This window comes from Zootoca vivipara, chromosome 8 (genome assembly GCF_963506605.1).
Source record: "Zootoca vivipara chromosome 8, rZooViv1.1, whole genome shotgun sequence".
In the NCBI taxonomy this organism is placed as follows: Eukaryota; Metazoa; Chordata; class Lepidosauria; order Squamata; family Lacertidae; genus Zootoca; species Zootoca vivipara.
The window spans coordinates 75,673,874-75,688,117 of record NC_083283.1 but is presented as its reverse complement, the minus strand read 5'-3'; the positions used below and the strand labels follow the sequence as shown (position 1 = coordinate 75,688,117).

At 44.2% G+C, this 14,244-nt stretch overlaps 1 protein-coding gene across 6 annotated transcripts in view; it reads left to right on the top strand.

The window, feature by feature from the left end:
* ANKH (ANKH inorganic pyrophosphate transport regulator) overlaps positions 1 to 12,430 on the top strand; it is a 124,232-nt gene extending 111,802 nt beyond the window's left edge. For all 6 annotated transcript variants that reach the window (XM_035126335.2, XM_035126333.2, XM_035126338.2 and 3 more), the window contains 4 exons: positions 4,362 to 4,491; positions 6,578 to 6,701; positions 10,405 to 10,504; positions 11,690 to 12,430. In XM_035126335.2, the coding sequence (XP_034982226.1) occupies positions 4,362 to 4,491; positions 6,578 to 6,701; positions 10,405 to 10,504; positions 11,690 to 11,803 (468 nt within the window). In that variant the 3' untranslated portion in view covers positions 11,804 to 12,430. The remainder of the gene's footprint in view (positions 1 to 4,361; positions 4,492 to 6,577; positions 6,702 to 10,404; positions 10,505 to 11,689) is intronic.
* Positions 12,431 to 14,244: the final 1,814 nt, after the last annotated feature.

Sequence of the window (14,244 nt, the reverse complement as noted above, 5' to 3'; positions counted from 1 at the left end):
CGGTAATTTCGCCTCCAAATCTCATTTTTTCTGTGAGTTTCATGTTTCTTCTTTATGACTGCTGTTGTAATAAATAATCCTTCATGGAAGTTATTGCATTACATCCTTCATTAAATTATCTTCCCCTTTATATATAATTTTATGGTATAACTCAGTGTTATTTTCTCTCCATTCAGTTCCTTTCTCTCTTAAGCCACACACACCCCTTCTATTTATTTATTCATTTATTGTATTTGCATACCACCCTTCATGTGCCGGTCTCAGGGCAGTTCATAGCATAAAAATACAAGATAAAAAACACAAAAATACATAATGAAAACAAGAACAAACCCATAACCCTCCTCCTTTCCAATACTTACTCCGCATGCAAACACCTACATTCACAAGATAAAAGGGTAAACACAAACCACATGACCCGAAAAGGGTCACCCTTCCTCCTGCCAACAATTAAGCACCTGTTTGTTGCAAAATGCAACCTGCACAAGCGTGTTTACATGCACCCCTATCAGTCCCAAAGGAAGTCGGCTGGCTGATGTCCTGTTGACCCACCCCTCAGATACTCTTTATAATGGGAAACAACCCTCCAGAGAGGACGCCCATCCCTCATATCCCAGTGTCGCCCACCATGTTGCTCTTAATTCCCTGGCCTACACTTCACCCCCTTTGAGTCCCTGCCCGACTTCCCTCCTTATTCTGCACACTCTTACTCAGGAGTAAACCCCACCAACCTCGCCAATGCTTCCTTCCCAAGAAAGTATGGGAGGTTTCAAAGGCCCCCGCGTGCAAATTCCCACGCGAGATCACCTCCCGGCTTTGGAATTATTATTTTTTTGCCCTCAAGTCACCTCCCTTGTGTCAGGGGAGGCTGCCGCTTCAACAGTGATGACGCCCCCCCCCTCTCTTTACCATAGCTGCCAAGTTTTCCCTTTTCTCGCGAGGAAGCCTATTCAGCATAAGGGAAAATCCCTTTAAAAAAGGGATAACTTGGCAGCTATGCTTTACCCTAACCCTAACTGAGCCCTCCTCTCCTCCTCACTCCTCCCCTACCCCCGGCACGGAAGTTACGGCACCAGGACTGCAGGCTTTGGACGTGCGCGTGAGCCCTCCTTCTCCTGCCACCTTCAGCATGGTGGGACGACTGCACATGTGCCCACAGAGAGGGCTCTGAGTGCCGTCTCTGGCACGCGTGCTATAGGTTCGCCACCACTGACTTAGGGGGAAAGGTCTGTAGGTCAGTGGCAGATGTCTTGATCTGCATGCATATTGGAGCAGGTTCAACCCCCAGCATCTCTAGGTAGGGCCATTCTACCTAAAATCCTGAACATAATACTGAGCTCGATGAGCCAGTGGGCTGCCCCTGTAACAGATGGCTTCCTATGTTCCTTCCTCATTCTGATCCTGAAGAGCTATTATTAGAAAGAAACAGGGCCGGGCAGTACAATAACTGCTAGAGATCTTTGTGACGCTCCATTTGATCTAGGTCTACACATTGGCACGGCATGTTTGTGTGCTGGACAGCTTGCCCCTGAGGTTCTGCACCTCTTAGCATCTCCAGGTGTTCCCGGTTCTGCATATTCCGTTCTTTGTTCATGAAAGTGCCAGGTGCCTTTTTATATCTGATCAGGTTCACCCTTTGGAGATGGAAGCAAGTTGATCAGCCCTGTCTTGTCCCCTGCCTTTTTGAAGCTGAACGAATTAACGAGTGCTTTATTGAAAAAGGCACGGTGGGAAAAGTTTAATCCCTCTCTTTGTACCGGATTCAATTCGGGGACCTGCGTGGCTATTATATTTCTGAACGTGGCTTTTAAGACAGCACAGATAACATTTTTGGCCCTCAATCTCTGTGAACCAGAAGGGGAGGACATGTGTGAGGCAAACTACCTTTTAAGTCCTCTTCTGCCAGGCAATTGACCCATCTGGAAGACGTCCACAATCCCATTTGTGTCTGCCAACTCCCAGATATTCCTAAACTCTCTGCTTTACAGTTTTATGGCCAATTCTCCGGAGTTTGCTCACTGTAAAAGGAGCTGCAGTTAAACACTGCGAAATATTTCTTTTTAGGTATTCTAACATTGTTTTTTTTAAAAAATTATTGCCTGTGCTTAGAATAAACTTGCAAATACAGGAGAGAGTATATATTTTCCTTCATATTGCATGCATAATGCAATGAGGAGAGTTATCCATTGTGCTTATATAAGGAAGGAACGGGGACCACTTTGGGAGCTGTGTTTGTACAGAAGAGAGTAGCTGACATTTTAATGTTGGCAGCTATTTAAATCTAATTTACCAAATGTTGAAATAATTTTGATATAAATCTTTGCTGGGCGTGTGAGCCCTTGAAACAAGTTTTGTCAGTCCCAAACACATTCAGATGGTAAATGAGAAGAATACAATACATTACAAAAAGAGGGGGAAATGTTCCCTTTAGGGATGCAAATGGATCTCTTTATGCATGCAGGGAATTGCGCCTTCATAAGAAAACCAACTTCTCTTGTCAGGGCAAGCAATCCTTTCTTAATTCTCGCAATAATATGCTAATCTTTAAATCCAAGTGTGACATTGCTTCCCCAGCACCCAAATCCAATCTTGTACGTAAATGTCTTCTCTTCAACCATGAAAGCAGATAAATCACTTCCAAGAATCAAGAGCAGTACAATAGAAAAAGAAAGGAGAGCTTTTTACAAAGCCTTGAACTTCCTTTAATCCTTCATAGCTGTGTACATTTTCACCGTAATAAAATTGTTGCCATTTTAAAAGAAGGTTTTAATTAGAAAACGATGTGCTCGGCTCGCACCATCCGCCTTGGTTCTCTGCAGCCTTGGTCTCCGCTTTCAAAAGCAAGGTCACCTTTAAAGTCTCGAGTTATCTGTCCCAGTAAGAAGGAAAAAAGTACACTAACTTCACTGGAATTGCGAGATAATGATGGCCTTGGCAGAGAAGGGAAACCCAGCCAGATGGGCGGGGTATAAATAAGAAATGATGGTAATGATTTATGGATATTCTTTCAGTGTGTAAAGTGGCTAAGAACAGGCAAATCTACCGTATTGGCCTGAATATAAACTGCACCCGGATATAAGCCTCACCTTTAAATTTGGTAGGGGGGGGGAAATACCTGCTGCGCTGCTGGAGCTGTTTGCCCCGCGCTCCTGGCTGCATACCATAAGGTCGCGAATATAAGCCGCACTTTAACTTTTCACGGTCGGAATTTGGGGGGGGGGGAAGTGAGGCTTATATTCAGGCCAATACGGTATATGGGCAGAACTGACTTCAGTGGTTGGGAAGAGCTGTAACCAATGGTAAGATCACCCGTTTTGCATGCAGAAGATCCCAGATCCAGTCCCTGGTGTCTTCAATTGGAGCTGGAATGGCCCTGTGCTTGAAACCATGGAGAGCAGCTTCCAGTCAGTGTAGCAGGCAGTAGTGAACTAGATATACCAATGGTCTGATTCGGCATAAGGCAGCTTCCTGGTGAATAGAATCTTTGATTCAAATCCCCACTTAGTCTTCAGGCTCACCTTGGACTGGCATCTCTCAGACTTAATTTACTTTAGAGGGCTGGTATAGTCTTCCCAAGAGTGGATAAAAATCAATGATTTTTTTTTAAAAAATAAAAAAATCGGGTTTTTTAAAAAATTAAATCGGATTTTTTTTTTATTTAAATGGAATTTTTAAAATAAAATGCTTTTGGAGGAAAAATCTTTCTAGTTTTCTATTTAGGTTATGTTATAGTCCAAAGGCTATTCATCAGGAAATAAGGATTTAAGCTTTTCATGTGTGCTAAAACTCAAAGTGTTTTTTTTTAAAAAAAATTGTTTATCCCCATCAGTTAACAAACATGGATACATACAGTGGTGCCTCGCTAGACGAATTTAATTCGTTCCATGGGTCTTTTCTTATAACAAAAAATTCGTCTAGCGAATCCCATAGGAATGCATTGAAATTTTTTGCATTTTTTTTTGGCCATAGGAACGCATTAATTGAATTTCAATGCATTCCTATGGGAAACCGCGATTCGCTAGATGAATTTTTCATAAAACAAATTTGTCTAGCGAGGCAACCTCCGCTCGAAAAATCCTTTCGTTAAGCGGAAATTTTGTTAAGTAGGGCTTTCGTTAAGCGAGGCACCACTGTACCTTAAGAAATCTGAAAATGTTTTTTCTTTGAGTGTTTTTTCTTTGAGTGTTTAGTGAGAAGGCACTAAAATCATTCCTAATAGCCCACCCGAAAGTGCAATGAACATACAGTAAAAACCAAGGGGGGAATGAAGAACCATTTCCAACTGCGTTTAGAATTGAGAGTACTGTATGGGACGATGTCAAATGTTTAACCTTTTTTTTCATTTTCTGATTCTCCTCCCCCAGCTCTGTTTTGTGATGTTCTGGACTCCGAACGTGTCTGAGAAGATTCTGGTTGATATCATTGGAGTGGATTTTGCCTTTGCAGAGCTCTGTGTCATTCCACTTCGTATCTTCTCCTTCTTCCCAGTTCCAGGTACGGGAAACGGGAAGGGAGGGAGAGAACCACCCATCAGATTATACATTAATCTCGTGCATTTCCATTTGCTTCTCCCTGAGCTGTGTGACCATCTAGCCTGGTTCAACTAAAGAGATTCTAGTGATGGCACCATTATTTATATCAGTGGAGGCTGGGTACTTTTAAAAATATACGTAGCGCAATGTCGCCAAGAGACAGCACTTGGGCCTGGTTAATGGAAACAGCAGAGAAAGTGGCAAACCTCTTTGTATTGTTCTGGCCCAGAGGCGTAGGCTGTGGGGTGCTGTGGGGGCCATGGCCCCAGGCGCAATTTTGAGAAGGGGCGCAACCAGGCGCCCTCACAGCTGGCTCCCTCATCAGAGCCTGGCTCCACACCAAAAGGAGTTGTGCCTTGGCTGCGGCGCTTGTGGCTGGTGCCATAGCTGCCGAGTACCCCGTTTTCTCCGGGAAAACCCCGATTTTACTTACCTTTTCCCGGTGGTCCCCCGTATCACTTCGTCTCCCGTTTTTCTCCATTATTTTCTTCTGCCAGTGGCCATTTTTCTTTCTTTCCGATTTGCCCTTCTATGGGCACCAAAAATGGCCGCCGCCGGCTTCAAAAGTCGCATCTACGCACGTCCGGAAGTGCATAGATGCGACTTCCGGTGTCGACGGCGGCCATTTTTGGTGCCCATAGATGGGCGGAGCGACACCGGAAGTTGCGTCGACACACTTCCGGACACGCGTACAAGCGACTTTTGAAGCCGGCGGCGGCCATTTTTGGTGCCCATAGAAGGGCAAAGCGACACCGGAAGTTACGTCGACGCAACTTCCTCCGGTGTCACACGGCTGCCGGTCCCGGATTCTGCAGTCCGGGACTTGGAAGGTAAGGCTGGTGTAGCTTCGGCCCCTGGGCCAGGCCTGACCTGGGGGAGGAGAGCAGGTGAGTGAGCGGCAACGCTGCCTCTTCGGCCGTGGTGAGGTGTCCCCGGCCGCAGCGTCTCCGTCGCCAGGTCAGGTCTGACCCAGTAGCTGAGAGCAGGGAAAGAGTGGGTGGCAGATTTCTCCCCCCTCTCCTACCCTGAACTGTGACGTGTGGGAGGGTGCCTTCTGCACCCCACACCTCCCGAGGGGAGTCCCTCACCCCAAACTGCATGGGCATATGCTCCGCCGTTGCTCTGGCCACAGGTGGGCAATTGCATCGTTGAATGCATTAAAGGGTTTCCCGCACGTCAAAATCTAGCACGTTCAAGAGATTTTCGGCTAGAACCTTTCTCACATTTTTGTTTTCTATGTGCGGATAAAGAAAACGAAGAGAAGTAAAAACAAAATCTTCAGGTTTTTTTATCGGCAAGTGAGAGTATTCTAATTGTTTTGTCCAGCAGGACTTTATACTTCTCACAGGCAGGGCTGTGACTATTAAGTGGCGTCTTTTAATTGCGTACCTGCTGTCCTCCTAGCTGAAACGCTGGTGGTTTAATTGCATGGAATATCTGCAGCTTTTAATAACAGCCCATGGTGAGCTTGAACTTCCGTCAGGCAAACTTACGGATATTGCCGTGAACTTGTAAGCAAACGATCCCTGAGGGCTGCAGGCAGTAGCATTGAGAGCTTGGGCCATACCTGCCAAGTTGCTGTCAGAGAAATAAGGGACCGGGCGGAAATAGCAGACCGGAAGTAGCGCTGCAGCCATTTTGGAACTGGGCGGAGCAGCATCAAAAGTCGCTTCTGAGCATGCTCCGCCCAGTTCCAAAATGGCCACTGTGCCAGAATAAACCGGGAAAAAACAAAAAAAATCCATTTTTTCAGCTTGGAACAGCTGGAAAAACGGGGATTTCCCGGGAAAAACGGGAGACTTGGCACCTATGGCTTGGGCCAGTGCAATGCATTGGATTGGCTTCGCAACCACAGACCACACTGTGCTTCACCCCTCCATATCAGTAAGGGCCAGCGACCTACTGTGTTGGGAAGCCAGGGGAGCAATGGCCACAGGAGACCAAATGGTTTATCCAGAGAGAGTCAGAATGCTCTCTGCTACGGGCAGGATGCGCAGCCAAGCTCTCTCTGCCGGTATCTGATTGTTCTTCCCACGTTCTTTTTACAGTCACAGTAAGAGCACATTTGACAGGATGGCTGATGACATTAAAGAAGACTTTTGTGCTGGCCCCCAGCTCGGTACTGCGGATCATTGTCCTCATCACCAGTCTCATTGTGTTGCCTTATATGGGGTAAGTTGTTTGGTTCATCCCCCCCCCCCCCCAGCCCCTGGATAGCAGATCACCCAGAACATAAGAGGCACACAAAATATCCCATGCGTAAAATAAAACCACAGCATCATCCACCCACATGAAATTGCTGCGCTGGTAGGTAGAAGAATGGCAGGTGAAGTTGATGGATTATGGCAAAAATGACCGGGAGAATCGGAAATCAGGAAGGCCAAAATTTTAATAAGGGATGGGGGGAATTTATAATTTATCTTAAAAGCCATTGCAAACGGCTAAAATCATCAGTAGGATTGGAATAACACTTGTAGTGGAAGGTTGAATTTTGGATACAATGGCGATGGAAAAGATTTGGATTATTATAAAAGATGCAGGAGGAAATTGTTAACAAAAGGGAGGAGGGCAGTCCAGGAGATTCTTAGGAATCTTGTTTTTATGTTGGTTGTTGGGTAATTGACTGTAAAACTTTAAACTGAAAAACTAAATAATTATTTTTTAAAAAGAAATTGCTGCAATTCTGTTGCAATGCACACAGATGCCAATTTGTTCAGAATTTATTCATTAATGAGATATCTAACATGACAGTTGTCCCTTTATCTTTCTACACATCCTCATCAGTGTGGTGCAGCGTGCTATATTATTCTATTATACTATAACTACACCTAAACTTCTGCTCTCCATAAATCATAGCTGCCAAGTTATCCCTTATTTACAGGGATTTTCCCTTATGCTGAATAGGCTTCCTCGCGAGAAAAGGGAAAACTTGGCAGCTATGCCATAAATTTTGCTACACCACCGAAATGAACCACTGTTCAGCCACGTGCTTAAAAACTGGTAGCTGCAACCTTCCACCCAATCCAGTCCTTTGCAGTTGGTAGCATTAAGATAATAAAAGATTTTGTCTGTACACAATAACGCCCGCCAGGATAGTAATTGCAAAATATTGGAAAAGCAACATAATCCCAACAAAAGAAGAATCGTTATTAAAATTAAGCGAATACCTCGAACTGGTGAAGTTAACAGAAATAGTAAGAAACCAACCAAATGAAAAAAATCAGGAGAGAATGGGATGTCTTTACAAATTAGATGAAGAAAGTCGGTTCCCAAAATTATAATTGGCTTAGTCTAGACTAAAAATTCCACAGGTAAACAAATAGTCTATCCATTAATGTAAAATGATTACAGACAATACAGACAACTAAAGATGTGAGATCATATAAACGGTATAGTGGTCAAAGGAAATCAACTTTTTCTCTTTTCCTTTGGACTTTTTTATTTCATTTTTTTATTTCTCCTTTTTCCTTTTCAATATGTTGTATCATTTTCTCTTTTTTGTATTTTTTCTTATTATTAGTATATTTTTGGTATTTGGTAACTTGTATTATTTGTATAACGGTATATATATGCTACACCACCGAAATGCACCACTGTTCAGCCACGGGCCTAAAAACTGGTAGCTGCAGCCTTCCATCCAATCCAGTCCTTTGCAGTTGGCACCATTCCCAGTTGTTTCCACAAAGCTATCGGCTGATCAGTTCACCTGTGTCTGGTTTCCAGGGCCAGCTCTGCCTCGCCTGCCTTGCCCCTTCTTCTTTTAGCCTTTACCTCTCAGCTCTCATTCAAAGGCTCTCAACAGAAAACTGCCTCATACCAGGTCGGGCAGCTCTCTTTGTCCACCTAGCCTGGCATTATCTGTTCTGGCCGATAGTGATTTTTCCAAGGTCTCTCTTGGCGGAGAGTGGGGTTTCTCATCACCTGCAACTGATCCTTTGAACTGGAGATGCGTGGAAAATACGTTCTCTTCTATTGAGCTATATAGCCTGTCCTCGGTTTACCTGGACTTTCTTTTCTTCTTCTTCAAAGACTCTTTCCCTCTCATTCAAATATTTCATTTCATGGCCTGGACTTGGTGTATCATGGTGATTGTATCCATGCACAGAAATAATCAGCCCCAACCATTTTGCTTGTGCTGCATAGAAGGGGCACCATTAGTTGTTTTTGCTTGTACTCTCTTGACAGCAGGGAGAATGAATCTGGCATACAGCCCTGCAAGATTCTTGAGCTGACAACATGACAGTGCCCTGAAGTTTCTTCAGAGAATATGCATATCTTGCCCTGTGTCCATAATTTCCTTCTTCTATTCACCTGCATGCTATTTGTGCGGGCAACGGTATGTGGGTGGCACTGTGGTCTAAACCACTGGGTCTCTTTGCCTTGCCAATCAGAAGGCTGGTGGTTCGAATCCCTGTGACGGGCTGAGCTCCCGTTGTTCTGTCCCAGCTCCTGCCAACCTAGCAGTCCAAAACCATGCCAGTGCAAGTAGATAAATGGGTACCGCTGCAGTGGGAAGGTAAACGGCGTTTCCATGTGCTCTGGTTACCGTCACGGTGTTCTGTTGCGCCAGAAGCAGTTGAGTCATGCTGGCCACATGACCCGGAAAGCTGTCTGTGGACAAACGCCGGCTCCCTCGGTCTGAAAGTGAGATGAGCGCCGCAACCCCATAGTCGCATTTGACTAGACTTAACTGTCCAGGGGTCCTTTACCTTTTTTTTTTTTAAACCTATTTTTGCGGGATGAGGGAATCACCACTACAGAGGATGGCATTGTTAATGAGTTGGTTTTAATACCAGTGCTTTGCTCTGTTGTCTGTGATAAAAGTTTGCTGAAAGGTTCTGCTTTTCATATTCGAGAAAACGTAGTTAACATTTGTGTTTTGTATAAGAGAAAACAGTTTCGTTTCCATTTTCTAACAATTTATTATTGTTCTTCTTTAAATTTGTATACCACCCTTCATCCGAAGATCCCAGGGTGATCCGCAAGAGAATTTAGAGTGCGTTCCGTAGAGGTAGTACGGTGGTTTGGGCTTTCTAGGAAACTCTTGACAGGATTACTTGAAACATCAGAAGAAGATTATTAACACCTACCTTGCACTTTAGCTAGAACACTGGCCTGTTTGAAGGCATGCTTTTGCTGCAAAATTGATTCTCTTTTTTGGTTACTAAATAATAAATATCATCATTCACCTAGCTGTAGCTGCCAAGGTATTGTACAATCATTTCAAAGCAATGCAACCGTGAAATTCAGCCTCGTCCCCTCTGCTTCTTTTTTCTTGATGTTCTGTTGCTTTAGCCCAAAGCCTGAGCCCCTTCTCCCCCATCTCTTTTCCTCCAGTAGCATGCAAATCCTCTTTGTGAGATGTGTATTACCCCTGCCTTGGTTCCTCTTCTCCGTGTCCCTCGTTTCTTCAAGTCCCTGCTTCTCTTTTGCTAGTCTGTCCCTTCAGCCACTCAGGTTCCCGAACTTACCCGTGCTGCTTGTCGCAGTTCAAGCTCCCTTCCCAGCTTAACTCTGAAGCCACGCGCACATCATTGGCACATAGTGTCCGTGTAAGTCTATTCTCTCAGCCATGCCCATGTTTCAGCTCTGTGTAGTAACTAGCGATGGTTAAAGTTGCATGTTGACAGCTACCAGTCAACATTCTGTGCCATCGGAGCCAATGACTAAGAGGAAGGAATTGTTACAGGCGACAAGGCAGCAATTGTTAGCCTGTTAGACTGCAAGAGGCAACTGTGTTTAAAACGTCCGTAATACCTATCCTTTTATCATTTTAATTCTACCCTTTCTTATAGTAGCACAGTGACCATGTATATATATATGTGTGAGAGATGGTAATGAAAGTTGGTGTATTTTTCTTCTTCTTGTGCATTAGGGTTCATGGAGCCACCTTGGGAGTAGGGTCACTTCTGGCGGGCTTTGTAGGAGAATCTACCATGGTTGCAATAGCAGCTTGTTACGTCTATCAGAAACAGGTAAGAAATTACTGTCGTAGGGAGACTGCTTCCGCAGAGCAGGAATAGGAAACCTGTGTCCTAGCTCTCACTGAGATGACCGTTTTTGAAATTAGCTTGAGATGGAGGGACCTGAAATGCCCTTGAAACACAGTTTGGGTGTTCTGTTCCCCTATTTGACCACTTAACTTATTTTTACTGCATTAGGTAGCCGTGGAACCTGGTTTTCCTCTTTCAACATTGTATAAACAGAGGAGATTCGAGTTCATCAGAACTTCCTGGAAAGCCCATGTGACTACTTGATTTCGCGTAGCCACGTGGGCATCCCAGGAAGTGCTGCCACGCTGTCAGCCAGTGTTCCTCAAACTTGGGTCTCCAGCTATTGTTGGACTTCAAATCCCATCATCCCTGCCCACTGGCCCTGCTCGCTACGGATGATGGGAGTTGTAGTCCAACAACAACTGGGAACCTAAATTTGAGGAACACTGTATAAGCTTTGTGCTGCTATGAGTGCACACATATAAGCCAGGCATCCCCAAACTGCGGCCCTCCAGATGTTTTGGCCTACAACTCCCATCATCCCTAGCTAACAGGACCAGTGGTCAGGGATGATGGGAATTGTAGTCCAAAACATCTGGAGGGCTGAAGTTTGGGGATGCCTGATATAAGCCTTTCCAGGTATAGACTGCGGCTCAAACTATATGTGATGTTCATGGCACACTTCCACCACATTTTCTTTGTTACCTGAAGCAACTTCCCAACAGTAAGCTATGATGCCTTAGCGGAGGGAAATCTTGTTTTCAGTCTACATTTCCCTACTGAGCCCAAAGTCAGGCTCTTATTGGCGACTGCAGCCCAGGAGCCTGTTTTGTGGAGGATAGGAAAAGGGCATGACTGGAAAGGAACTCCCACTTGATTAGCAATCATGAGTGACTTCTGTTTCAGTGTATCTGAAGAAGTGTGCATGCACACGAAAGCTCATACCAATGACAAACTTAGTTGGTCCCCAAGGTGCTACTGGAAGGAATTGTTTTTATTTTTTTGTTTCGACTACGTCAGACCAACACGGCTACCTACCTGTAAACATGAGTAGTTTCCAGTGAGAATTAGGCCTGAGCACTTGGGGATTATTTGGTTCCCTTGATTTTAAAAGCCAAGCAGGCTTGCAAGGCCGTCTCCCACAATGCTCTTGTCTCTCCCCCCTAGAAAAAGAAGAGGAACGACAATGAAACGGCAACGGAAGGCGAGGACTCTGCAATGACTGACATGCCTCACACAGAGGAAATGACGGACATTGTAGAAATGAGAGAGAACGAATAGCAAATGACAGGTGACCGTTCTCTTCAGGGACAACTGGAAGCATAATTCTCTCTCTCTCTCCTTTCTGGCATACTTCATTGTTTCTTTGTAATAAAGAGGCCTTGATTCCAAAGGTTTCCGATAACGAATTCCCTAGCGTACCAAGTATGCAGGCATGGACGAGGGACTTAAAGGAACAGTCTCTCCCTTCCCTCCCCTCTCCCTTCGACTGAAATTCTTCTCTCGCTACATGCAAACTCAAGAGACGTGGCTGCTACACGGCAGTTGGGATATCCCTCCTTTCGTCAGTCTCCATTTGTCAACCAAAGTCGGCTTATTTGTGGATTCTGCTGCCGTCCTTTCTGCCTCTGCCAGTGCTTCCCACACACTTCCTTTTAAAAATAATAATAATGATAATAATGGAAGGTTTGAAATGCAACCTTTGGGATGGGGGAGACACACACATCATTAGCTTTATTTTATTTGCTTGGAAATGACTTTGATCTGTTGACCTGTACCAAGGTGGGTTCTTCACTGGTTTTCTCATTGTTCAGTGTAATCTGTTGTATACCGCTGCAAAGCAGGATTCTGATGCAGGGGTCAAGAAAATGATAGGTGGAATACATTAAATAGACCATGATAAACACAGGACAAGACTTTTGTTTAGAGTTTACGATAAGATGCAAAATAGTCTTTCTGTTCTCTGGTTTCTCAGTTATCTGTGCTACACTAACTTTATAACTGTTTTTTTAATATATAAAAAACCCAACTATGGACATTTAAATCAGATGCTTTATATAGAATATTAGTGTCCAGTCTAAAATCCTTTCTTCACAAGACTTTGGGTTCCATTTGGTGCGCAGGGTACTGTTGTTTAAGGTTTGAAGCAAGCAATTGTTTCCCGAAAGAAAGGTGACTCAAAAAGGTGAAGGGGGAAAACAACAACAGCCAATACTTAGAAACCAAAGTTGTAATCCAGTGTTTTGAAAATACGGCTGTCTGTACTGTCTATTCAAAAATATATACATGCTAACATACACAGAGAATATCATGGCATATCCCTTTAACGGAGGTAACTCCATATAGGGTTGTCGCTTCCAACGTTTTACCAGCACTGCGTGGAAAAAAGCCTACTGCGTTGAAAGGTGGTTGTTCAAAAGCAGGCATTTTGAAATGCTGTGTGTGGTGTCTCTGGCCAAAGGAATTAGCATTTCATCTGTCACCCATTAATCTGGTTGGGCTGGGAATGTCTACATGGGCTGCGCTCTGGTGATAGAATGAGCTTATGCTTCATTCGTCACAAACGCATGTTACAAATGACCAGGATTTCAGCCTTCATGTGGCAGGGCTGACTGTAGAACCAGCAAAGGATATCGGATTCATGCAACCAGCTTCCTGCTGTTGGTACGGAAATGTGGTGGGGAAACGTACCTGTTCTCCTTGGGACCTTCCTGCGTTTCTGTGTGTTGAATCGGAAACGCCAGCACTTTCCAAGCAGAGGTGCGCATGCGCAGAGAGGGGGCAAAGTGGGACTCCCAGTGCCCATCTAGGAACTAACTTTTGACCATGTGACATGATGTAATCATAATCCGAGAGGAAATGTCTTGAAATGTTCCATTTCGAGGTTTCTTTAGCCAAATTATATTTTTCTATAAGGTGTAGAGCAGTAAAATGACTTTATTTAATTGTGCTCAAAGCCATTTTCTGGATTTGGGGTGGGGGATGGTGGTGGGGGCAGGTAGCTTAGAACAGATGAAATCCTATATCAATATATGTGTATATATACATATGAATGTGTATAAATATATATATTGTACATTATTGTGTAATTTATTTTAGGCTGCAACATGTTTCTTATTTTTCCAAAGCTCAGTAAAAAAAGAAAGAAAGAAAATTCTAATGCAAAACGAAGTTTGATTGTGTGCTGAAACTTAACCATTAAGAAGCGTACTGTTTTGGTAAATGTTGAATCTCTGCAAAATGGATTTTGCACGTGCACACGAACACACGTGTGCAAATGCAATAAAGATGTCGGGGTCACTTTCACAACCAGCAAGAATTCTACAAGCCAGTTTGGGAATATGGATCAACAACTTTGAGACCCCAGAGATCACCAGCCTTCAGTTGCTGAACCAATGGCAAGAGAGGTGTGTGCAGGGAACGGTGGCTGCAGGATTAGTGAGATTTCTCAGCACCCTCCTGTGTGAAATGGAAAGGAATCCTAGCCTGCCACTCTTCAGAGTGTCTCAACTGAAATAGTTTGCTGATGAATGATGACGGTGCTGTTCAACAGGTTCATTTTGCTTGCCACGAAAATATACTAGATGAGAATCAATACTGCATAGTTTATATTCTGTCTTCACATACATGTGGCTCATGTAGGTATCATGTCTGTGTGCGTGTCTGTAAGCACTCACACAAATGTTGGCAAATGTTACCGATTTTTCTCAGCCAGGACAATA